Raw genomic sequence first — 23681 nt, forward strand, 5'->3', positions numbered from 1 at the left:
ACTTAGGACACAGCCCAAGCTTGTTTCTTAATCAAGTCCTCCCTGGACGGAGTTGGGGATGGAGCCTTACAAAGCCTAAGGAATCTAAATAATCTAGCAGCAGGATCCTTTACCAACAGGTATAGGAGAGGCAGGCAATGGTACCATGAGGGGACTTCCCTGTCACCTGCTAACGACTGTGCCTTTGTAGGAGGATGTATAATACCTCAGAGAGCACAACAATGGGGTATCATCTACAGGATTAGAGGTGGCCTTGGACTGGAAACGCAACCTCTGAAGAGGAGGTCCCTGCCGAGAAGGTGAGGGTGACAATGCAAGGGAAACAAGCTTGCGAGGAGTTCACTTCCATACCTTGTCCCAGAAAAACAGATAAGACTGACTGAATTCAAATTCTTCAATATTCAACTTTTTCATAAAAGGAAGTCTCATAACGTTCAGACATGAAAAGATCCAGCATCTCCCTACAAAAACAAAAGGAAACAGAAACCCTAAGTCATTGTATTTGTCTGTATAACACATAACTGCACACTCTGATGGGCATCACATCAGTCTTAGATAGCTGAAGAAGAAAACAGACACAGAAGATGATCAAAATGGCCACATACACAGCTCCTCAAAAGAAGATCTGAAAACTGTTAACATCCATATGAAAGCTGTTTCAAATTATCAACGTGAGAAATGTGCATGGAGACCACTCTAAAGTTTTTTACCTCATTCCCAGCAAATTGTAAGTTATCAAAAATAGTAAAAGTCAAGAGTTGAAAAGTTTTGTGCAAAGAGAGGCAGGCACTCTAGGGCATTACTGGTGAAGCTATAGATTGGTTCCAATAAATCTGGAAATAATAAGAAAGTGACAAAAACATCCATACCTTTGACCAAGACCTGCTAAGCATTTACTTCAAGGAGGTTTCAACTAGAAAGATTTTATCTATACTTGAATATGTATATCACCACTTTCTATAATAGAAAAGAACTAAAAATAAAATATATGCCCATTTATGGGGAAACAGCTAAATAAATGACAAGTGTAATTGATTATTATTGTGTTATAAGAACCAACAATTATATTGTAACCCACGGTCTGGGAACCAGTACATTTCTAAATGTTTTCTATCTATCCCTAGCAGTGTGTCTCTGTGTGTCTGTCTGTCTGTCTCTCTCTTTGCTGTATAATTTTACTTTGTAGACTGGCTCCCTCAAGTGTTAATGGGGTTGGGACATGGGTAAGAAAAAAACCAAAACAAAAATTAATCCTGCTTATCTTTTCTTTTTTTTGGCGGGGGGTGGGGGGGGATTTTTAAAACTTTATTATTATTATTATCTATATAATCCTGCTTACCTTAAGGGTAAGTAATACAAACTTTAAAATTACTTGAGAATACATGGAACAGTCTAGGTGCCCTGAGCTCAAGTGTCTTCATCTTTTGCAGATGGAATGAGAGACACCAATTAAGCAACCAAATAGTTGCCTTCTCAGAAGTGCAGCAGCCGGCTCAGGAAGCTGGCTCTCATTGGGCGCCTTTTATAATTTGCTCTGTTGGAAGTTAACTGGCGCATGTGACAACTGAAGCCAAAACCTTGGCTGGCTTAAGCCCGAAAATGTAACATTTTCATGCAAATGCACCTGGGGCCTTCCTACTTCCAGAAACCAGGCCAGGACTGGAAGCCAGCCAGAGCCTTCAGGCTGACTCTCCCTCCCATGCCCCTAGTCCCTTGGCATCTCTCCTCTCCTGGGTTCCTCCTCCGTGTGGGAGTGCCCACACATCTTACCCTCCAAATCTTTCCCCCTTCCAAACCTTTTGCTCTCTGCCACAGGCGCTCTCCTGCCTGTCCTGGCATTCCCCTCACTTTCCCACCAGCTGCCACATCCCGCTGCTCCCTGCCCATTTCTTGCACCCAATCCCTCCTCTCCATCCCACATCCATCACCTGCGCTCTGAGCCCCATCACCTCTTCTCCAGGGCATTCCAGCAGCCTCCTCATTGGTCTCCCTGCCTTCAGCCTCTCCCTGCCCCAGGCCAGCATTCATTTGCTGCCAAAGTAATTTTCCTTTAGCACAGAACTTACCATGTAACCTCTTATTACTCAAACTTCAGTAGCTTCCTACTGACTGGAAGCAGCTATAACTCCGCTCTTCAGCATTAGGAGCCGCGTATCTACAAGCCAGCCAAGCGGACCTTGCTGTTCCTCCACCCTGGGCCCAAGCACAGCCCTCCTTACCTCTGCCTCAGAGCCCCTCTCTCCCCCCTTCTGCACGGAGCCCCCAACAACCTGCCTGTATTAGGGACTTTGTGCATATCCGAACCCTTCTACTTTACGGGCAGTGGGGCTGGCCGGCCTCTCACCAGGGGAACCCCCCTGGCTTGCTCTGTATCCCGTGGGATGACTGCTCCAAATCCCACCTTCTTAAGCTGTGGTTCACAACCCCACGTGGGCGTCTCCAAGCTGAATGTGAGGGTTGTACAATTATCAATAAACGTTGATTTTTATGCCTCATTCCTATACCTGGGGTCATGGAGAAATTTCTTGGCAAAAAGGGTTGTGGTGGAAAGTTTGAAGCCCTGATCTAAATCCCTGGGGTACTCGGGCTCCCCGGGGAGGGCAGGGGAAGTCAGGGCAAAAGTGGGGCACAAATGGCCCTCCTCCCTCTCTGATCCCTACTGCCCCGGAGCTCCTCTTCGTTGGGAAGCCCCCTCCTCACACACCTCCCACGAAGACCCCACATCTCTTGGGGAGATGTTGCCCCCTCCCCCACAAGGCCGTGCAGACCCTCCTTCGGACACCATCCCTCGGCCATCGCCTCTCTCCCTCCCCGCCCACAGCCCCGTAGAGACCCGTGGGCGCCAGGGCCTCGGGCCTCCGCCTCCCGTCCCGCACGCGCAGAGCAGCGCTCCACCGCAGACCTCGGGCGCCACGGAATAATGCGGTTTGGTTTTCTTTTACTTCACGGCAGAAAAATCATGTTGAGTTTATGTTATTAGTGAAAATAAGGATGGGATTTCTCCCCCTTCTGATCTTGAACTAGAACTCCTGCCTTCACCGAGCCCCTTCTCTTTTCTCCCCCCAGGCTGGGGTTAAGTGACTCGCCCAGGGTCACACAGCCAGGAAGCGGTAAGTGTCTGAGACCACTGCGCCACCTAGCTGCCCGGCTAAGCCCTTTCTCAATGACTCCGCGCGCACGTCCAGGGAGCTTCCCTGACACGCCCCCGCTTGGGCCAGAGTCCCTGGGCCCGCGCGGTCCCGTGAGCCGCCCCGGCGGCACTGACCCCCCACGTCCGCCCGGCGCGACCCCAGTGCGTCCGCCCTTACCCGAGTTCTTCTGGTTGGTGACCGGCTTGCCCTCCTGGGGCACGGCGTGCTGGAAGACGTGCTGCATGTCCTGCACGGTGGAGCGCCGCAGGCACACGTCCAGCAGGTCGTGGGTGCTGCCCACGTTCTGGGCCAGGGAGAACAGGGGGTCGTTGTTCAGCTTCTGGATCACGGCGGCCACCTTCTTGAGGTTCAGGCCCGCGGGCCGGTCACACACTGCAACAGACCCGGCCGTGGTCAGAGCCGCGGGAGCTGGTCCCTCTGGGGTCCCCCACCAGCCGGCCCCTTCCATCACCGAAACCGTGGAGGGCACAACTTGAGACCTCTGACCTATGACCCCCCAAAGGTCACTCGTCTAGCTAGGTGACCTAGGCGCTCCCCCCTTGCCTCAGTTTCCCTGTCTTGTCAAATAAGGGGGAGAGACGAGACAATGTCCCAAGTCCTTTCTACCTCTAGGTCTCGGATGCAGCGCCCCCAGCCCTGCCACCTGTCTGCCGGGTGCCTGAGGGATGCTTCTCCCCTCCCTTCCCACCTCAGTTTCCCAGTCCAGTCCATTTAGGCGGCGAGATCCCTTTGCCTCGGCGGACTCTCCCAGCTCTGAAGCTAGGGTCTCACATCCCCCATCTCCTCCCCGGGCCTCAGTTTCCCCGTCCCGTCTTAGCAGGGCCGGAGCCCGAGGAGGAGGGGGGGGGGGGTCCTTCCTCCCTTACTTCCGGGGTGGGGGGGACGCCGAGCACGCGTACGCAGCGGGGTGCGCGCGCACGCGAGGTCCCGACCCCCTCCCCTCCACACACGCTCCCCCTTCCCGGCTCTCACTCGCGTCGTTCATGGCGACGGCGGCGCGCGCGCGGCCTCGTAACGGTTGCCGTTCGGGGTCCTAAAAAGGGTCGGGGGCGGCGCTGGCGACGGCAGGGCCGAATCCGGGTCCGGTCTGGGTCTGGGTCCGGCGGACGGGGCAGCTGCCGGGGTCGAGCGAGGCAGGGCCGGGGCGAGCGGGGCTAGCGGCGGAATAGAGCTCGCGGACACCTGGAGCGCCGGAAAGAGGAAACGGACTCGGCCCCGGCGAGGCCGGGAGGTATAAACGGGGTCCGCCGAGGGACAAACCTCGCCCCTCGCGTTGCTGAGTCAGCGCCGTCGAGGGAGCTGGCCCCGCCTGGGGGCGGGGCAGGCCGGCTCCGTGACGACGACGACGCCGGCGGCGGCGGTGCTTCCAGGGCCCCTCCCCATCCCGACCCCTCCCCTTACCTCCCCCCCTCCCCCCCCGCCTCTCCCTTTACTCCCACCCCTCTCCCAGCGCACCCGGGCCCGGGGCTGCCGAGGGAGCGAGGCCGCAACGGTCACTCACCCCGCAACCCGCACATCCCCCCGGCCGAGGAGCACTAAGCGCCTACTGTGTGCCCCGGGGAGCGGGCCCCTAAAGTCCTCCGCCCCGGGGCTGGACGGGCCTGGAGGCCTGCGGTCCCACCCCACGGTCCGCAGAGGAGGAACTCCTGGGGGCGGTTTGCCCAAGGTCATATTGTGACCCCACAGTGCGGAGATACCTCCTCCCCGCCCCCTTCGAACTGCGCCGAGACTTTGGGGACACCCAGTGCGGGGCAGGGGAGGGGGAGAGCCCGGCCGGGCATCCGGGGCAGAGGCCTGAGGTCCGGGGAAGGAGGAGTCTCCCGCCCAGGGGGTGGACTCGCACCCACCGGACATGGAAAATGTGAGGGCCCCTTTAACACAGACCCCATGCTACGAGCACCCCGGGACTGCGGGCTGGGGGCTCCCTCCCTCCTTCCCGTCTTCCTTTCCTCCCTCCTTTCCTCTCTTTTTCCTCCCTCCCTTTCTTCTTAACTTTCTTCCCCTTCTTAATTTTCTCTCAATGGTTCTTTTTCTTTCTCCCATTTCATTCAGAAGACAAATTTTGTTCCTTTTTCTCTCCTGCTTTTAACTGGGTTCCCTTTTTTTAAAAGTCCAGAAACGTGCGTTGTGTCACACCTGAGCTCTGTGGAGCCTGAAGTCAAGGCCCGAGTTCAAAGTTAGCCTCCCTCAGCTATTCTCAGACTGTGGGCAAGTGACTTAAACTCTGTTTGTCTGTTCCGCAGGAGAAGGAACACAAACCATTCAGGACCTCCGCCCAGGAATCCCCACACGGGGTCCTGAAGAGTCAGGATGAGTCTGGCCACCTGTATGAGGGGTAGGTTGGGATGCCTTCTTATGTATCTCTTCATCTGAATCCCACTTGAAATGCTTGTTAATTGAAAAAAAATTCGATTAAAAGAAGGGATGGCTTTGGAATCAGGGGACTTGGCTCAAATTTACTGTGTGAAGTTTGCTGTGCTTGGGTTTCCACATCTGTAAAAGGAGATAGTTACTTGTGATGCCCCCCCCCAAAAAAAAAGGTTGCTAGGGCTTTTGCTTACACTACCCAGTCTTCCCCAAGAAGGGTCTCTTGGGCCCAAGTCTGATCTGGTGAAATGGAAATGATCCCTCAAAACTTTTTGATGAACTTGAAGAGAACTTGAAGTGAAGGTGGATGTCACAGAGTTGAATCCTCTGCAAAGGAAGGGGATGATTTGGGCTGCCAGGGCTTGTAATTTATCCTGAGGCTTAAACTATCTTCCCATAGGGCCTCAGCGTGTCCATCCAGTTATAATTGTCAGATCCTTCTAAGTCCCAAATTCATAGAACTCAGAATTGGGAGAGATCTTAGAAATGGGACCTTAGTTTGTGAAGGAAGAATCGGAAACGGACATACCCAATGTCGTCCCTCAAACAAGAAGTCAAACTATCATTTGGATCAAAGATCCTTTGATTTCCAATCTAGAATGTCCTTTATAATATACCCTATAGAAAAAAAATTCAAACTGATTCTGACACTGATTCTGACTGTACCTACAGTGGGATCAAAATGGGCAATCCCTGTCCTAGAATTAAGGAGTGTCATAAAATCAGGAGCAGCGTCTGGCTGTCCCTGGAATGCAGAATTTCTTCCCATTACCCCAGTGATATTTGACTTGGACAAAGGAAAAGATTTAGGTTAAGGACAGGTCTCCAGAAGCCTGGGATGCCTAGTGTAATTGATAGTAACTGACCATCACATAAAAATTTCCTGTTCATCAAACATCTTAACATGAGTTTTTCTCCTTTGATCTTCACAACAACCCCTTGCTAAATATAGTATAAGAATAATTGTTCCTATTTACACATGAGAAAACTGACACTTTTTGTTCCAAAGTAAAAGTTGTAATTCAAAACCAATACACTCACGACTTCTAGATCCAATATTCTCATTTATTCATTCGTTCATTTATTCAAGAAGCATTTATTAAACATCTATTATGAGCTTGTGCTCTGTGCTAGAGGCTACCAATAAGCCACTGAGACAAAATTAAAATATTCATGCCCACCAAGAGCTTTTTGTTGTTTGGGATGTCCCCAAAGTCTTAAGCACAATTTAAGCTAGCTAAAAAATTGTCACTCACTTGTGTCTCAACTTTTTGTCATCCCTATTTGGAGTTTTCTTGGCAAAGATACTGGAATGATCTGCCATTTTCTTCTCCAGCTCATTTACAGATGAGAAAACTGAGGCAAGCTGGGTTACTTACCCAGAGTCACACAGTGTCTTTAAACACAAGTTTTCAGCTTCAGTATTGCCTCTACCATAACATGTAGCTGCCCCAGCTGTAAACTAGCTTGAGTTTTGAGCTAGTTTAGAACTTCACTAAGCTTTTAGGATACCCTATATGTTTCCCCCCACCCCCACAAGAACAAAACTTTATTAAAGCTTTAAACTTTTAAAATAAGCTTAAAAACCTTGTGCTAAGACTTCTAGAACATTCTGCATAAACGAATAGAATATATATGCAAAGTAAATAGAATTACTAGAGGTGAAAAGGTCAACTGCTGAAAGTGGAGGAAAAAAGTGAGAAACAGGAAAAGTGATAAAAATCCCAGAGGTAAACAGAAATTTTGACTTTCAAAAATCTAGGAGAAGAATAAAAAGATACACAGGAAAGAAAAAGTATAAGAGATTCAAAAAGATTAACTGTGTACATTCCTAAATGGGAAGTTGATACTTGTAACTCCTAAGAACTTTCTCATTATTGGAACAAGTAGAGGAAGTAAACTTAGTTGAATTTGATGAGATTATATTAAAAACTTAATAGGCGAGAGCAATGCATGGAAAAGGGAGAGGAGAAGTAATAACTTATTTCACATTAAAGGCATGAAAGAATTTTTAGCATGAGGGAAGATGGAAAAGGTTGGGGTTGGGAAGTGAGTGAATCTTACTCTCATGAGAATTGATCCAAAGAGGTAACAATATATACACTCAGATGGGGATAAAAGTCTATCTTATCCTTACTGGGAAGAAGGAAGGGAAGGGGATAGACAAGTAGGAAGAGCTGATTGGTGATTGGGAGAGGCAGTGGTCAGATGCAAAACACTTTTGTAATCATACCTGTGAAATAATTTTTTTACCTGTTTTTCTGATGAAGGCCTCATTTTTCAAAAACACAAAAAAATGAGTCAAATTTATAAGGACACATTATTCCCCAGTTAATAAGTGATGAAAAGATAAATCAGGCAGTTTTCAAACAAAGTAATCAAAGCTATCTATAGTCATATAAAAGTGCCCTAACATTTGAATAGAAAAAATGCCAATTAGAATAAATCTGAGTTACCAACTCATACCTATTAGATTAGCTATGACAAAAGAGGAAAATAAGAAACGTTGGTGGGGATGTGGGAAAATTGAGACATTACTAATAAAACTGTCAAAAAACTCATAGTGCTATGGAAAATAGCAATTCATTTGGAAAAACAAAATATCAAGAATATCAAGGGAATTAATGGAAAAAATGCAAAGGAAGGTGGCCTAGCCATATCATATTGTGTTTCTATAAAGCCATAGTCATCAAAACCATTTGGTACTGCCTAAGAAATAGAGATGGATCAGAGGAATAGGTTAGGTACATGAGATAAGTAGTAAATGACTTCAGTAATCTAGTGTTTGATAAACCTAAGGTTCTAACTTCTAGAATAAGAACTCATTATTATTATTTGACAAAAATTTCTGGGAAAACTGGAAAATGGTATTGCAGAAACTGGGCATAGACCAATATCTCACACCCTGTACCAAGATGAGAGAGAAATGACTTCATGATTTAGACAGAAACGGTGATGCTATAAGCAAATTAGAGCAAGGGATAGCTTATTTCTTGGATCATTAGGGAAGGAAAGAATTTATGACCTAGCAAGAAATAGAGAACATGAAATGCAAAATGGATAATTTTGATTAAATTAACACAAAACCAGTGCAATCAGAATTTGAAGGGAAGCAAAAAGCTAGGAAACAATTTTTATAACCAGTGTTTCTGATAAAAGCCTCATTTCCCAAATATGTACAGATTTCAAGTCCTTCCCCAATTGCTAAATGGTCAAAGGATATGAACAATTTTCAGATGAAGAAATTAAAGTCATTTGTAGTCATGAAAAAAATGCTCTAAATCACTATTGATTAGACAAATGCCAATTAAAACAACTCTGAGGTACCACTTTACACCTATCAGATTGGCTAAGATGACAAAAATAAGATACATGTTGAGGGAAAACTGCATTGTTGGAGTTATGAACTAATCCAGCCATTATGGAGAACAATTTGGAGCTATATGCAAAGGGCTATAAAACTGTGTATACCATTGATCCATTAAAGTCACTACTGCATATGTATCCCAAAGCAATTGTAAAAGAGAAAAGGACTCATTGATGCAAAAATTTAACAGTTTTGTGTGTGTGTGTGTGGTGGCAAGGAATTGGAAATTGAGTGGATGCCCATCAACTGGGGAATGGCTGAATAAGTTATGGTGTATGAATGTAATGGAATATCATTGTTCTGTAAGAAATGATGAACAGGCTGATTTCAGAAAATCCTGGAAAGACTTAAATGAACTGTTGCCAAGTGAAGTGAGCAGAGCTAGGAAAACATTGTACAGCAAGATTGTGTGATGATCAACTGTGATAGACTTAGCTCTTCTCAGCAATACAATTAGAAATAGTTTCAATTTCTTCATCTGAAAATTGTCTGTTCATATCCATTGACCATTTATCAATTGGAGAATGGCTTGACTTTTTATAAACTTGAGTCACTTGTCTATATATCTTGGAAATGAGGCCTTTATCAGAACCTTTAACTTTAATTATAAAGATGTTTTCCCAGTTTATTGCTTCCCTTTTAATCTTGTCTGCTTTAGTTTTTGTTTGTTTGTACAAAAGCTTTTTAACTTTATATAATCAAAATTTTCTATTTTGTGATTAATAATGATCTCTAGTTATTCTTTGGTCACAAATTCCTTCCTCCTCCACAGGTCTGAGAAGTAAACTATCCTATGTTCTTCTAATTTATTTATAATCTCATTCTTTATGCCTAAATCACGGGCCCATTTTGATCTTATCTTAGTATGTGGTGTTAAGTATGGGTCCATGACTAGTTTCTGCCATACTAATCTCCAATTTTCCCAGCAGTTTTTGTCAAATAGTGAATTATTATCCCAAAAGTTGGGTTCTTTGGGTTTGTCAAACACTAGATTACTATAAGCCCAGTAACACTGCTGGATCAAAGGGTATGAACAGTTTGACAGCTTTTTTAGTATAGTTCCAAAACACTCTCCAGAATGGTTCGATCCATTCACAGTTTCACCAACAATGCCCCAGTGTCCCAGTTTTCCCACATCCCCTCCAACATTGGTCATTATCTTTTCCTGTCATCTCAGCCAATCTGAAAGGTATGTAGTAGTATCTGATTTGCTTTTCTCTGATCAATAATGATTTGGAGTAGGGGCAGCAAGGTGGTGCAGTGGATAGAGCACCAGCCTTGAATTCAGGAGGACCCGAGTTCAAATCTGGTCTGAGACACTTAAAACACTTCCTAGCTGTGTGACCCTGGGCAAGTCACTTAACCCCAGCCTGAGATGTGCCTAGTGAAATTTTGATAAATGAATGCAATGGAATATCACTGTGCTGTCAGAAATGAAGATGAAAAATTTAGGGAAACTTTGAACTGATGTAGAGCACCAGATTCCAAGAGAACAATATACATGATAACAATATATAAGTACAAAGACCTCCCCCAAAATGGAACCTTGTATAATTGTGATGATCTAACTTGGCCCTGGAGAAGAGTTGAGAAAATTCATCTCCCTCCCTTCATCTCAGGGGTAGGAAACCATGGGTATAGTTGCTTATGCTGCCAGAAGGTCAGTTTGTTTTCCTGAGGTTTCATCTTTTTAAAATCTTTGTTAAGAGGGAAGTCTAGATTTTAGGGAAAGTACGGGCTTATTTAGAAAGGACTGTGGTGTCAAAAGCAAAAGATCAAATCAAAACCAAAAATAAAATTATTCCCAGATCAGTCATCCTTGGGCAGCCATACACCCTGCCACCCTTTTCATTCCTCTGTTCTCATATCTCTCCACCCAATGCCCAGATTCCTATCACCTGGACCTTATCGTGTTTCTCTCCTACTTTGCCCTCATTCTGAGGGTGGCACCCTCAGAACAAACCTGACACTGAATAGCACACACCCATCTTTGCCCTCTCATAAGCCAGGTGCTGAAGACAAATGTTTTCCTGTTGGGTCTACCCCAGAAGACCTACCCAGTGAGCCATCCAAACTCTTTTCTCATCATTGCTCCCAAATGAGGCGAGTCTCATCTGGAACAGATAACCTACAGAGGGAAGGTGAAACAGGAAAGAATGAGGCATTTGCAACCTGATGACCTGGGTTCAAAACGTGGTTCTCCTACTAGCTCTGTGACCTTAGTTTCCTCATCTCTAAAATGAAAAGCTTTGACCTAGTGATCTCTTTAAGTCTAGCTCTGTGTATGATTCTGAGTCTTGACTTTTCAAGGGGTCCCTTAGAAACCCTGGAATTATAGACGGGAGACTTGGCCTTGAATTACAGCTCTGCTGTTTCCTTTCTATTATTTTGAGCAAAGCAGTGATCTTTCCTGGCTCTTCCATTCCCTTATCTGTAAAAAGAAGTGTTTGGACCAGATCTGCAAATTAGAGAATCTCAGAGTTGGAAGGATCTCAGAGGCCCCACCTAGACTAACCTATATTTGTACAAGTGGTCTGTCAGGCATATATTTGAGCATGAAGGTGCTATAAAAGAAATTTCAATAAAAATTTGAGAACTGGTAATTAGAGCTCATTGTAGGCCAAATGAAATTCTTCAAAATTTGTCCTGAGCTACTAAATTCTCTCCCATTTCCCCTCGTGAGCAAACTTGTTTATCACAGAATTTCAGCATTTATGGGGACCTCCTAGGCCTCTAAATCCATTCCACACCTAAATAAACATCCCTTTTGTGATTCTCCCTGATAAGGATCTGTCACCCAGCTTCTCCTTGAAGATTTGAAATAACAAGGGACTCACTCATCTTCAATTGTGGTGTTTTTATAACCAGGAACTCACTCATCTTCAGCTGTGCTATTATATCTTTGTATCTTTAATGCCAAACAGAAGTCATTTAATGACTGTTAAATTGGTTTCTTAATTTTACAGGACAAGTGGTATATGGGGCAAGCTAGGTGGTGCAGTGGCTAGAGCACTGAGTTTGAAATCAGGAAGACTCAATCCAGCCTCAGACACTTACCTAGCTGTGACCCTAGACAAGTAACTTAATCTTGTTTGCCTCAGTTTCCTCATATGTAAAATGAGCTGAAGAAGAGTATTGACAGATCACCAAGAAAGTTCCTAATGGGGTCACAAAGTTGGCACAACTACAACAAAATGTAGGGTCAGAGAACAGGCTGAATTTAGATTTTTATATTTGTTGATTACATCTTTAAAAGGTTGATCTGTTGGTTATCAAAACTTAAAATGATGGAGAAAAATCAGATTCAATTAAAAGTGTTCCAGCATGCCTTTTTTTTTTTTTTTTTTAGAACCCACTTGTTAAATATTTACTAGCACACTCCTGGCAGGAAGCTTCCTGGAATCACACTTGGCCATCTCAGTTGGTTTTTTAGTCCTTTAAGGGGCATAGAATTTGAGTTGGAGAGAGCTAAAAGCTCGTCTAATCCAACCTTCTCATTTTACAGAAGAGGCCTCGCCCAGGGTCGCAGAGCTTATGTAGTGACAGAGCCATGAGCTGAACCTGTGTTGTCAGCCTCCAAATTCAGCCCTCTTGTCACTGAACTAAGCTGCAAAACCAAGTGTCCTCAAGGTGCCTGGGCTCATATCAGTGGAATGGGAAGTAGTGGAGGGCAGGGCCCAAGGAGACTGATGATGCTCCATCAGCAAAACATAATGATAACTGATATTTACATGTGCCTGCTCTGGTGTCTGGAAGCCCTGAATTCAAATCTGGTGACTTGGGTAAGTCACTTAACCCTGTTTGCCTCGGTTTCCTCATTTGTCAAATGAGCCAACCATTCTAATATCTCTGCCAAGAAAATCCCAAATGGGGTTACAAAGAGTCAGACATGATTATTCAACAAACATTTACATAACTATTTAAGACTTGCAAAGTGCCTTACATATATGAGCTTGATTCTCACAATACCTCTAGAAAGCAGGTGCCATTATCCCCATTTTAGCTCTTCATTTTTAAAATTTTAATTTTTAAAAAAATTTTATTTCATTTTATTTTGCCGAGGCAATTGGGGTTAAGTAATGTGCCCATGACCACACAACATAGCCAGGAAGTGTTAAGTGTCTGAGGTCAGATTTTAACTCAGGTCGTCCTGATTTCAGGGCTGGTGCTACCCCTATCCCCATTTTATAGGAATGAAATTAATAGGTCCCATTTTGAAGAAACTGACCGAGATTTGTTCAGCTATTAAGCATCTGAGACATATTTTGAATTCAGATCATCCTTACTCCAAATGGGAATACTCTATCCACTATACCACTATAATCCAACTTTCTCCCTTAAGTAAACCCTAATCCTCTTCTTTGGACCTCAGTTTTCTTTTTTTTTTAAATTTATTTATTTTTATTTTTAATTAATTTTTATAATTATAACTTTTTTTTGACAGTACATATGCATAGGTAATTTTTTTTTTTACATTATCCCTTGTACTCCCTTCTGTTTCGAATTTTTCCCCTCCTTCCCTTCACCCCCTCCCCTAGATGGCAGGCATTCCCATACATATTAAATATCTTATAGTATATCCTAGGTACAATATATATGTGCAGAATTTTGTTGTTGTTGTTACAAAGGAAGAATTGTATTCAGAAGGTAAAAATAATCTGGGAAGAAAAAAACAAAAAAAAATGCTCACAGTTTACACTCATTTCCCAGTGTTCCTTTTCTGGATGTAGCTGATTCTGTCCATCATTGATCAATTGGAATTGGATTAGCTCTTCTCTATGTTGAAGATATCCACTTCCATCAGAATACATCCTCATACAATATCATTGTTGAAGTGTATAATGATCTCCTAGTTCTGCTCGTTTCACTCAGCATTAGTTCATGTAAGTCTCTCCAAGCCTCTCTGTATTCCTCCTGTGGGTCATTTCTTACAGAACAGTAATATTCCATAATATTCATATACCATAATTTACCCAACCATTCTCCAATTGATGATCATCCTTTCATTTTCCAGTTTCTAGCTACTACAAAAAGGGCTGCCACAAACATTTTGGCGCATACAGGTCCCTTTCCCCTCTTTAATATTTCCTTGGGATATAAGCCCAGTAGTAGCACTGCTGGATCAAAGGGTATGCACAGTTTGATAACTTTTTGGGCATAATTCCAGATTGCTCTCCAGAATGGTTGCATTCTTTCACAACTCCACCAACAATGCATCAGTGTCCCAGTTTTCCCACAGCCCTTCCATCATTCATCGTTATTTGTTCCTTTCATCTTAGCCAATCTGACAGGTGTGTAGTGGTATCTCAGAGTTGTCTTAATTTGCATTTCTCTGATCAATAGTGATTTGGAACACTTTCATATGAGTGGAAATAGTTTCAATTTCATCATCTGAAAATTGTCTCTTCATATCTTTGGCCATTTATCAATTGGAGAATGGCTTGATTTCTTATAAAGTTAATTCTCTGTATACAAGTCTGAGAGGTAAACTATCCTATGTTCCTCTAATTTATTTATGATTTCATTCTTTATGCCTAAATCTTGGACCCATTTTGATCTTATCTTAGTATGTGGTGTTAAATGTGGGTCCATGCCTAGTTTCTTCCATACTAATTTCCAATTTTCCCAGCAGTTTTTGTCAAATAATGAATTCTTATCCCAAAAATTGGGATCTTTGGGTTTGTCAAACACTAGATTGCTATTTTTATTCACTATCTTGCCCTATGAACCTATCATATTCCACTGATCAACTAGTCTATTTCTTAACCAATACCAAATGTTTTTCGTGACTGTTGCTTTATAATATAGTTCTAGATCAGGTACAGCTAGACCACCTTCATTTAATTTTTTTTTCATTACTTCCCTTGAAATTCTCGACCTTTTGTTGTTCCACATGAGTTCTGTTGTTATTTTTTTCTAAGGACCTCAGTTTTCTCATCTATACAATGAGAGTTTGAGTCAATTTTCACTTTTTGATCTATGAGGCTCAGGGGAAATATTCCCCAAATCTTCTCTAGCTCAGAATCCTGTGATACTATAAGCTTGTCTCCACCTTGTCCTCCTCCTGCCCCCAGATTTCCAACTACATGTAATTTTCTGAAGGGAGCAGCATAGCCAGTTTCATGGACTCAGTCTTCTGCTTTTCTCCTGGCAGGAATCAAATTTTTCCTTGGAGAAGGATGGGAAGAGGAGATTCCAGATATATAGTATATGTTTTCTGGTTCATTTGCTCTTTTTTCCCCCCCCAAACTACTAGCTTTTATCTGGCTACCAGAAACACAACCCTGTAATAATGTCTATTTATATTGTATTAACAACTGACATTTATATAGCACTCAAGACTTTTATAGTTATCATCTCATTTGGTCCTCATACAGAACTTATATATTTTGAGGGAGGGAGTATAGTATTATTATCCTCAATTAATAGACAATGTAAGACTCAGAAAAGCTGAGATTTGCCCAAGATCAAACAACTAATAAGCATAATCCATATTTGAAGCCAGTTCTCAGGAGGGTGGAGATAGGAGATGGGACTAGATAACTATCAGCTCTTTAGAGCCAGTATCTTCTGACCTTCATTCTGTAGACTGGTTTATTTGTGTAGACATTATTTGGCATTTATTAGTAGGCTCTCCCATTTTAAAGGGGCCTTGGTGACCGTAGTCACTCCTGAACAATAGTTCCAACTGATGATCCAGCTTTTGCCTTTCACTCAGAAGGAACCCACTATCTTCCCAGGCAGGCCCTTTGTTTTTAGATGGCTCACACGGTTATGGAGTTTATCCTGAGATCAAGTCTAAATTTGACTCTGTCCAAATCCACTCATGGTTCCCAATTTTACCCTGGACAAAGTAGATAATTCTATTTTCCTGACCAAACAAATAATTGAAAATTGCTCTTTTCTCCTTTGAGTCATTTCTTATAGGCTAAACATCTCTAGACCCTTCACCAAATTGGTCACTTGGATGCTGCTAGCTCTAAAACTGTGGAGCCCAGAACTTACACAGCTCTCCAGATGTGACATGGCTGGGGCAAATTACAAATGGTTGATCACCTCTTGATTCCTGGAAGCTATGTCTCTCAGTCTAGCCTGAGACATTAGCTTTCATTCATTTATCTGTGTCTGTGTATGCATACATATACATATATATGCATATATATGCACATATATAAATGCATAAATATATATGAAATACAGCCCCATACACAAGTCTCCCTATACCACCCAGGCTGGAAATGCAAGGTCCACTCATGAATCTGAGCCCCACTCCCTGTTAATAAACATTCAAACTTTGCCCTGCCCCCCTTTCTGATCTGACTGGTTCATGTCTCCTTAGTGGTCCTTCCCTCTCTCCCCTGGGACTTGGTTTGGATACACAATTGGACTGCTACTCTGAACTCCTAAGGTTAAGCCTATTCCAGTCTTTTCTAGCACAAGGAATTGATTATAGGGGTATACATCATACACTATTATAGAGGTATACCATTTTACATTATTATGGGGTATACCATCTTACATTATTATAGGGGTATACCATCATACATTATCATAGGGATATATCATTATATATTATTACATGAGTATACTATTGTACATTGTTATAGGGATATACCATCATATATTATTATAGGAGTATACCATCATACATTATCATAGGGGTATATCATCATACATTATTATGGGGGGTTACCATCATATATTATCATAGGGATATATCATTATATATTATTATAGGAGTATACTATTGTACATTGTTATAGGGATATACCAGCATACATTTTTATAGGAGTATGCCATCATATATTATTATGGGAATATACCATCATACATTATTATAGGGGTATACCATCATACATTATTATAGGGATATACCATCATACACCATTATAAGGGTATATCAGCATACATTATCAAAGGGGTATACCATCCTACATTATTATAGGGGTATACCATCCTACATTATTATAGGAGTATACTATCATATCCTATTATAGAGGTATACCAGCATACATTATTATAGGAGTATGCCATCCTACATCATTATAGAGGTATACCATCATACCCTATTATAAGGGTATACCATCCTATATTTTTAAACTATTGACCTTTCAGTCCATTTACCCACCAGATCTTTCCATACTAGTAATATCTCCCCCATATTGTACTTGTGGTACCATTTTGATCTAGTGTAAGAATAACTAGTTGGTAAAATGGATAGGGAACTGAACCTGGAATGAGGAAGACTTAAATTCAGATTCATCCTCAGACACTTAGTAATTGTGTGACCCTGGGTAAATCATTTCATCTTTATCTACTTCAGCTTCCTCAGCAGTAAAATAGCGATAATAATAACACAGGATTGTTGTAAGAATCACATGAGATATTTGTAAAGTGTTTAGCCTAGGGCCTGACACACAGTAAGTGCTATATAAATGCCAATTCTTCAACTGCTCCTAAGGCTTAACATTGATTTGTCCCTTTAAATTCCATCTCATTAGCTTTAGCCCCTGTGAAAGGCATGGATTCATGTATAGAGAACTGATCTCTGAGAAAGGATACATGAATTTAAATCCTAATTCTGGCACATCCCAGTTGCTTGATCCTGGGCAAAGCTTCCCACCTCCTGGTGGCCTAAGTTAATTCTGAGAGCATAAACAGGATATGAAACTGTGTAGAGGGAATTTCTTCTTTCAAGCCTGAAATGCCAAGAAATTCACAGGTATAGTAGCTATCCCTGTCCTAATTCAGCCCAGTTCTCGCCTATCCAGGCCATTTTGGATGCTGACTTTGATGAATCAGCCAGCAAGCATTTACTAAGTGCCAGATGTTGTGCTTGCCATTGGATACAAGTACAAAAGTGAGAAAAGCCCTTCTCTCAAGGAGCTTACTTTGTCCTTGGGGAATATGACATATTCACGGTAGGTAAGTACAGGATATCTACAAAATGAAGACAAATTATTTGGAAGAGAGAGGGGCAGAACTTACTACTTTGGAAATCAGGAAAAGCCTCTTGAAGGAAGTGGTCTTTGAGCTGAGCCTTAAAGTGAATTAAGCTTTTAAGAAGTCAATGTAGAAGAGAGAACATTCCAGACATGGGGGATGGCCTTTTTCATGGCACAAAGGCAGGAAATAGATCATCACAGACAGGAAATACCAAGAAGACCAATTGGACTAGAATATAGGGTAATGTGTAATCAGCCTGGAAGGCCAAACAGTGGAGGAATTTGTATACAGTGTTGGCTGTCCATCCCAGGTTTGTGTCACTTGCAACGTCAGTAAGGATATCATCCATACCTTATCCTTGATAAAAATATAAAATAGCATAAGGCCAAACATTAATTGTGTGATCCAGGGGAAGACATTTAACCCTGTTTGCCTCAGTTTCCTTATCTGTAAAATGAGATGGAGTAGCAAATGGAATATCACTCCAGTAACTTTGCCAAGGATGAGGCACAAAGAGTTGGACACAACTGAACAGTATCAATAAGAAATCACAGATCCCTAGGGCAATCCACTAGAGACCTTTCCAGGTGACATTAAACTCTTAATAATACTCTTTGAGTCTACCTATCCACCCAATTCTCATTCTATCAATCCTCTAGGTATCAAACTTGTGCCAACTTTCCAAAACTGATGAGATAGATTAAAATGTAATTAAAATATTTAATAATAAAAATAAAAATTTAACAAAACATAGATAATATGCAGCTCACAATGACCTTTATGTACAAATTAGTTTTCCTGTTCTTCTTTGAGTTTGATGTTATTGGTTTAGAATAGTGATTGTGTAAATTTTTGGTCTTGAATTTCTTTGCATTCTTAAAATATTTTGAAGATTCCCCAAAGACCTCTTTTTATGTGGGTTAAATTTACCAATAATTACCACATTGGAAGTTAACATAGTATTATTGTGAAAATAGTTTGGGGCTCAAAGAGCCTCTGAAACAGTCTCAGGGACCTTAGAGGTAATATCTCCCTAGCTTTTCCACAAGAACAAAATGAAAGAATTGATCAATTTATTAAAAATAGAAGCCTAGCAATTGAGGAATTATGACACATGAATGAAACAGGATATAAATGTGCTATAAGAAACAATGGTCATAAAGATTCAAAGAAGCTTGGGTAGATCTTCTCAGGAACTAATGCAGAGTGAACCCAACAAAACCAGGAAAACAATATACACAAATGACTTCTGCAAAGGAAATGAAAATAATTTTCAAAAGAAAGTTGAACATGTATATTTTTAATAATCAAATTTAGCCTGGAACATAAGATGAGAAAATACACCTGTCTTCCTTATTTGTTGAGGTGAATATGGAACACTATGTGTTGAGTAGTTTTGCGCAACTGCTCTGATTCCCTTTCCTTTTAATTTTCTGGTAAAAATGATGACTGTGGGAGGGAAGAGGTATTTAAAGATGAAAGTGGGGGAAACAAGACATTGATAATTTTTAAATGCTTTGTTAAAATCTCACTATCTTTAGCTGGGGATAGTATCCTTAGGGTAATCATGCTAATATCGCATTTCTCCTAGATTCTATTCTTTGACCCTATTTCCCTTTTCAGTAGACAGACAGCAACTGGTTGAAGAGAGTTGGGACATTATTGAGTAGTGGGAAGAACACAGAGAAGTGAACTGTAGTTGAACACCTGGATTCTAGTTCAGCTCTGGCCCTACTTTGTTGAGAGACCATAGGGAAACCATTTCACCCCATCTGGGTCTCAGTTCTTTCCTCTGTAAAAAAAAAAAAAAAAAAGGGTTGGACTAGATCAAACTCAAACAGTTCCTTGCAGGGTATATATTGACTTAGAAAACCACAAAGTTTCATAATCTATATTGTAGCATATTTTTGTTATGTTAAACATTTTTCAGTTACTTTTTTAAATAAAATTTTTACTATTTAAGAATGACAGCTTTAGTAACTTAAAAGTATACATTTTATTATATGTCCAGTAAACTATTGCATCTTGCAATTAAAGCATGGCTTTAAAACTCAAAACACTTAAAAACATGCCAGACATGAAATTGTTTCAACTCTTCTTCCCTCCACTGGCTTTGCCATGAAAGATATTCCCATTATTAATTAACCTTTTATGGTTTTTTATTTTCCTTGTGGTATTTTATTTTTCCAATTACATGTAAAAATAGTTTTCAACATTCATTTTGTATGGTTTTGAATTCCAAATTTTTCTTCCTCTGTCCCTTACTTCTCCCACCAAGACAGCGAACAATCTGATATTGATTATACACATACAGTCATTTGAACATATTTCTATATTAGTCATATTGTAAAAGAAAGAATAAAAGGGAAAGCAAAGGAAAAAAGCAAAAATATATTTTCATATGTGTTTAGTCTTCAAAGTTCTTTTTCTGGATTGGATGGCATTTTCCTTCACAAATCTATTGGAATTGTCTTGGATCACTATATTGCTGAGAAGAGCTAAGTCTATTATAGTTGATCATCACATAATCCTGCTGTTACTGTATACTTTGTTCTTTTGATTCTGCTCACTTTACCAGAATCAGTTCATATAAGTCTTTCCAAGCTTTTCTGCTCATCATCTCTAATAAACAACAATGTTCCACTATATTCATATACCACAACATATTTAGCCATTCCTGAATTGATGAGCATCCTGTCAGTTTCCAAATCTTTGGAAGAGATGCTACAAACATTTTCATTTTTTAACAATCTTCTTGGGCTCAATTATGTTTTAATATAGCTTAAAATGGAAACTCAGGGATTTCCTTGCTACTTGAAGATTATTGGTCATGAATTTGACACCTCTGGACCAGATCTGAAAATTCTGTGATTCTTTGGACAGAAAAGGCCTCCTGGCAATGCTGGAAGAGAGTTGGAAGACTGATATATAAATCTTCTGCCCAAAACTGGCTGCAAGCTTAAGAAGGGCTTTTCTCTTAAGAACAACAAAATTTAAATCTCTTATGCCTGAAACAAGTAGAACCTGGAATACATTGTGCATGGTATCAGCAAGATTGTATGATGATCAACTATGAAAGACTTGTTGTTCTCAGTACTTCAATGATCCAGGACAATTCCATTAAATTTTGGATGGAAGACTCCATCTGCATCCAGAAAAAGATCTATGGAGACTGGATGTAAAAAACAGGGGAAAAAAAATCTATTGTGCCACTTATCCATTAAAATCTTTTTTTTTTTTTTAATATCCATTAAAATCTATATCTGGTCTTAGAAGAGAGAAAGAAGAAACAAAGGTAGGAAGAGGACAAGAAGGAAAATGCCCCAGGTGGGAATTACCAGGAAAACTACTCTTGAAAGAGAAGGCACTGCTAACACACCTTTTTTAGAGATCTAGGGCCTCAGCTTCCTTTCTGGAATGCTGTTAGGCACGGCAGACTAAAAGCTGCAATAAATGCAAAGAAGGCTTCCTTTCATCCTTCATCTATAAACAGAATTCTTTACTACCTGAGGCAAATATTTAAAGATAATGCTTGAAGCCTTGGATGGGAAGCATAAAAAGCCAATGGGGTCATTGAACAGTGAGGCTTTTCACAGGATTTAGAAATGGAAAGATTTTAGTGACCACAGTTGTTCTAGAGCTCGAAGGGACCTGAAAGGCCACCTGATTTAATCTCCACATTTTATAGCTGAGGAAACTGAGGCCCAGAGAAGTTAAATAAGATCCCATCTGTAGAGCTAGAAGGGACTTTAGAAGACATCTTGTCCAACCTCCACACTTTACAGATGAGGAAACTGAGACCCAGAGAGGTTAAATGACTTCCCTATGATCATACAGGTAATAAGTGGCAAAAACAGGATCCAAACCCAGGTCTCATGACTCACTTTCCTTCCCATCTTAGAAGTTGGAAAATATTTTCATCTTACAGATGAGACAATGGTTGTTCATGAAGTAGTGACCTTGTGTGTGGGACAGGGTACTAGACCCCCTTTCCCCATATTGACTACTCGGAGGCATCTTCATATACGAAAAAAAAGCATTTAGTCCTTGCAAAGAGAGATCCAAACATACTAACTCAGCAACCCAGCATGGTGTGTGGGAGGGGCTGCAAACAGGAAATGAATTATATAGCAAAAAGACTTGGGTTCAACCTCTTTTCCTGTTGATTTTTAAATTCATTGGATGGACTGAAAAAGAAACAACCATTGACTAATAGTCAGCAATGCTGTCTACTTCCTGTCCTACTTAAATTCCTAAATCTTAGATCTAGGGTTTGACCTTTTCTGCCCTACAGCCCTCTGAGAATAAGGATCATGTAATGTCCTGAAATTTAGGTCTAATATCTTTTAAAGCTTCTGAGAAATCTTCACCTGGTCCCATTCACTTATAATATGGCAAAGGCAAGATCTGAACTCAGCTTTTTCTAAATCCGCCCAGGAACACCAATCTTTTTACTGAACTAGACTGCAACAATTAAGGTTTTTCAGGATGTACAGTTTCTCAGCCACCACAGTGAATCAGAGATTTTTAATGGAATCTTTTGAATCTCCTGCCTCCATTTTTCAAGTTATGATGAGATCAAAAAGACTGAAATGAAATAGCAATGAGACAGAATAACTGCTATTAATGGCAGGAGTTTCACACATCAGAAAATATAAAACCTATTACTAACAAAGGGAAACTAGCATTTATATAGCACTTTATACAGTTGTGTATGTTAACTGTATACACATATGTCATCTTATTTAATCTGTTTAGCTTGAAAATAATTGGAAATTCTTACTCCCATTTCACATAAGGGACAATTGAGGTTCACAGAGGTGAAGAGATTTTACCAGTTTTACAATCTAGTGTCAGAGGCAAGACTTAAGCCCTGCTTAAGTCCTTGGCATCAAACCCAATATTCTCTCCACCAGATGCTACTTCTATTCTAGCAGAATCTTTAGCGTGCAAGGCCCTTATCAGCTTATATGAACCAAATCACTTTACCATCTATGCTTTAGTTTCCTCATCTGTATTTTAAGTATTTTAAGGAACAAATGAGCTTATCCAATTTCATCTGACAAATGTTTATTAAGCATTTCCTAGTTATAAGGCACTGTGAGATTTTTTTTTTAACTCTGATGGATGTATTTTTTTTAAGACACCATGTAATTCAATATTTATTGAGAGCTTACTAGGTGCCTTTCATTGGGAAGAAATAGGAAAATAGTAATAGCTAGCAATCCTAGAACGATTTGAAGTTTACAAAGGAAGAAAAATATTTATAAAGTGCCTATTATATGCTAGACACTATGCTAAATGCTTTATAAATGTGATCACAGCTGATCCTCATACCAACTCTAGGAAAGAGATTGAGGAAAATGTGGCAAACTGGGTTAAGGGACTCCGGTGCATCATACAGCATCCAAATGTCCAAGGCCAGTTTTGAAAGTCTTTATCATTCTAGGCCCAAAGAATTTGATATGCTTTACTTCATTTGGTCTTCTCAACAATTTTGTGAGCTACTTGCATAGGTGTAATATCTCCATTTTTCAGATAAAGAAAATGGAGAATAAAAGTGACTTGTGGCTTCACTGCTACTGGATGTCAGTACTAAGAGTCTCTCTGTATTCTATAATTCTATATCCTTTTCAATATACTTCCCTATATCCACAGTTCCTACTCTAAATTTTTTAGGCTGGTGGGCAACAAGATAGCTTGCAACAAATTTTGTATGCAAATAGTTGTTTTGTTTTGTTCAGTCATTTTTTAGTTGGTGACTTGTCCAGGGTCACATAGCTCCTAACTATCTGAGGCCAGATTTGAACTCTGAGAAATGAATCTCCTTGATTCCTATCCATTGCACC

At 41.2% G+C, this 23681-nt stretch overlaps 3 protein-coding genes across 4 annotated transcripts in view; 1 reads left to right on the plus strand and 2 right to left on the minus strand.

Annotated features, from left to right (window-relative positions):
- BLMH (bleomycin hydrolase) overlaps positions 1-4490 on the minus strand; it is a 41837-nt gene extending 37347 nt beyond the window's left edge. Inside the window, exons 1-3 of one of the 2 annotated variants that reach the window (XM_074263792.1) lie at positions 4125-4490; positions 3309-3524; positions 352-461 (exon numbers count right to left, since the gene is read on the minus strand). In XM_074263792.1, the coding sequence (XP_074119893.1) occupies positions 352-461; positions 3309-3524; positions 4125-4137 (339 nt within the window). In that variant the 5' untranslated portion in view covers positions 4138-4490. Of the gene's footprint in view, positions 1-351; positions 462-3308; positions 3525-3840; positions 4074-4124 lie in introns of those variants that run through there. The other variant, XM_074263793.1, reaches the window with a different exon arrangement.
- A 413-nt stretch (positions 4491-4903) lies between these two features.
- Positions 4904-23681, plus strand: part of CPD (carboxypeptidase D) — a 155692-nt gene continuing 136914 nt past the window's right edge. The window contains exons 1-2 of the mRNA XM_074263791.1: positions 4904-5013; positions 5396-5487. Of these exons, the coding sequence (XP_074119892.1) occupies positions 5005-5013; positions 5396-5487 (101 nt within the window). The 5' untranslated portion in view covers positions 4904-5004. The remainder of the gene's footprint in view (positions 5014-5395; positions 5488-23681) is intronic.
- Positions 19113-23681, minus strand: part of TMIGD1 (transmembrane and immunoglobulin domain containing 1) — a 39449-nt gene continuing 34880 nt past the window's right edge. The window contains exon 7 of the mRNA XM_074263795.1: positions 19113-19624. Coding sequence (XP_074119896.1) covers positions 19612-19624 — 13 coding nt within the window. The 3' untranslated portion in view covers positions 19113-19611. The remainder of the gene's footprint in view (positions 19625-23681) is intronic.

The sequence above is a fragment of the Sminthopsis crassicaudata genome, chromosome 4, assembly GCF_048593235.1.
Source record: "Sminthopsis crassicaudata isolate SCR6 chromosome 4, ASM4859323v1, whole genome shotgun sequence".
Taxonomy (NCBI): Eukaryota; Metazoa; Chordata; class Mammalia; order Dasyuromorphia; family Dasyuridae; genus Sminthopsis; species Sminthopsis crassicaudata.